Consider the following 1,793-nt stretch of genomic DNA (forward strand, 5'->3'; position numbering starts at 1 on the left):
CTCCCCACTCTAGGAAGGGGCTCTGGATCTGCTCAAGTCCCTCACCAGCTACACCATGACCATCCAGCTGCTCCAGGTGAGGGGGTCAGTTGCTGGCAGGGGGACAACCCATGGAGGAGGTTTGTCCCATTCCTCCCATGCCGGGCAGCGCATCCCTAAGGACACATCCCTGCCCCACATCCCCAGACCACGCGGATCGGGGTGGCCGTCAACTCGGTGCGGAAGCACTGCTCGGATGGAGAGGTGGTGGCCTCGGCCAAGATCCTCATCAAGAACTGGAAGCGGCTGCTGGGTGAGTGATGGCGCGAGAGGGAGGGACCCCCCGGGTGAGTGATGGCGCAAGAGGCAGGGACCCCCCGAGCCCCAGACCCTTCCTCAAATCCATATATATCATTGGAATATCCTCGGATGGATATTCCAAGGGCTCATTTCCGCTCCGGGGTGGAGCAGTGTAAATCAGTGTGTGCCTTCCCAAAGGCTGAGCGTGCCCCAGCCTGGGATGCAGCTCCCCAGGTGCCCAGTGCTGGCTTTGGGCCCTGCTTGTGACACCCAAACCCTTCTTCCAGAGCCTTCCACCACTCCAAAGAAGGAGAAGGATGTGGATGGGGAGAAGGAGAAGAAGGATAAGGGGCTGGATTTCCCCAGCTGCCCCAATGAAGGGGTGAAGCACCCCAAGAACCCAGCTGAGAAGCACAAGGAGAAGCACAAGGAGAGGTGGGGACTCCTGGACACTGTTGGGGGGGCACCAGCATTAGCGGGGCTGACACAAGGCCACCCTCTGCTCGCTCCTTAGGATTTGTTTGGTTTATCCATCTCTAGAGCTGTTTATCCACTGGGCCAGGGCTCATCTGGCCCTGCCTTGCTCTCTCTGTCCGCAGGAAGCCCAGCAAGTCCAGCTTTCATGGCATCACCCCTCGGGGACCCTCTGCTGATGCCAGCCTGGAGAGGTACCTGTTGAAGGCCATGCTGGCACTGCCAGCCTGGAGGAGGCTCTGCTGGGGGTTGGTGGCGTTGGGATGGGGTGAGCAATGGGCAGCAGGAGCCAGCTCACCAGAGCATCTCTCCCTTCCTTCGGGCTTCTGAAGAAAGGCCAGTGATGGCCGGAGCCCAGCTGCGTCCTCCAAGAAGTCTCCTCTGGACAGCAAGAAAGAGAGGTGGGTGCCTGGGCTGGATGAGGATGGGAGAGGCCAGACCCCAGCCCCTCACTGTGTGTGGGGTTCTGGTCCCTCTCACCTAGTCCCTGTTGCCACCTCTGACACGGGGCTTGTCCTGCCAGGAGAGACTCTGCTGACTCAAGGTCCTCCACTACCTCGGCCATCTCCTCCTCTTCCTCCCCACAGAAGAGGCTGTCAGGGGAGAGGTAAGGAGAGGGTGTTCCTGGGGTGTTTTGGGGATCTCCTTTGGGGATGCTTTCACCATGAGACCCACATCCAGGATGGGTAGAGATGGTTGGGAGACCTGGTCCTGCAGTGGGCACTGGGACATTCCCCATGGGGAGCAAATCCCCACTTGGGGAGTCTCATGTTGGCTTCTGAGCACTCGTACTCATTGTGCTGGTGCCGGGGGTGCTGCTCTGCATCCTGTCTCTGGTGTCATCCCCACCGTCCCCTCCTGTGCCCCCCCAGGAGAGCCTCTGTGGGCACCAGTCCTTCTCCAGCTCCCACTGGCTCCCGGAGCAACTCCAGCGACAGCAAAGAGGACAGGTAGGAGAGACCCCATCCCACTGCCACGGGGCCCGGCGGGTGCTCGGGGGCTGCGCCAGGACGATGGCATCTGCTTGTCCTCCCCTGCAG

The 1,793-nt window shown here is 60.9% G+C and overlaps 1 protein-coding gene across 1 annotated transcript in view; it reads left to right on the top strand.

Moving 5' to 3' along the window:
* Window positions 1-13: 13 nt before the first annotated feature.
* Window positions 14-1,793, top strand: part of TCEA3 (transcription elongation factor A (SII), 3) — a gene marked incomplete at both ends in the record, with an annotated part of 4,754 nt that continues 2,974 nt past the window's right edge. Inside the window, 6 exons of the mRNA XM_010020141.1 lie at window positions 14-76; window positions 187-292; window positions 567-714; window positions 1,086-1,154; window positions 1,277-1,360; window positions 1,626-1,703. Of these exons, the coding sequence (XP_010018443.1) occupies window positions 14-76; window positions 187-292; window positions 567-714; window positions 1,086-1,154; window positions 1,277-1,360; window positions 1,626-1,703 (548 nt within the window). The remainder of the gene's footprint in view (window positions 77-186; window positions 293-566; window positions 715-1,085; window positions 1,155-1,276; window positions 1,361-1,625; window positions 1,704-1,793) is intronic.

Source organism: Nestor notabilis, unplaced genomic scaffold (genome assembly GCF_000696875.1).
Source record: "Nestor notabilis isolate BGI_N333 unplaced genomic scaffold, ASM69687v1 scaffold21998, whole genome shotgun sequence".
NCBI lineage: Eukaryota > Metazoa > Chordata > Aves > Psittaciformes > Psittacidae > Nestor > Nestor notabilis.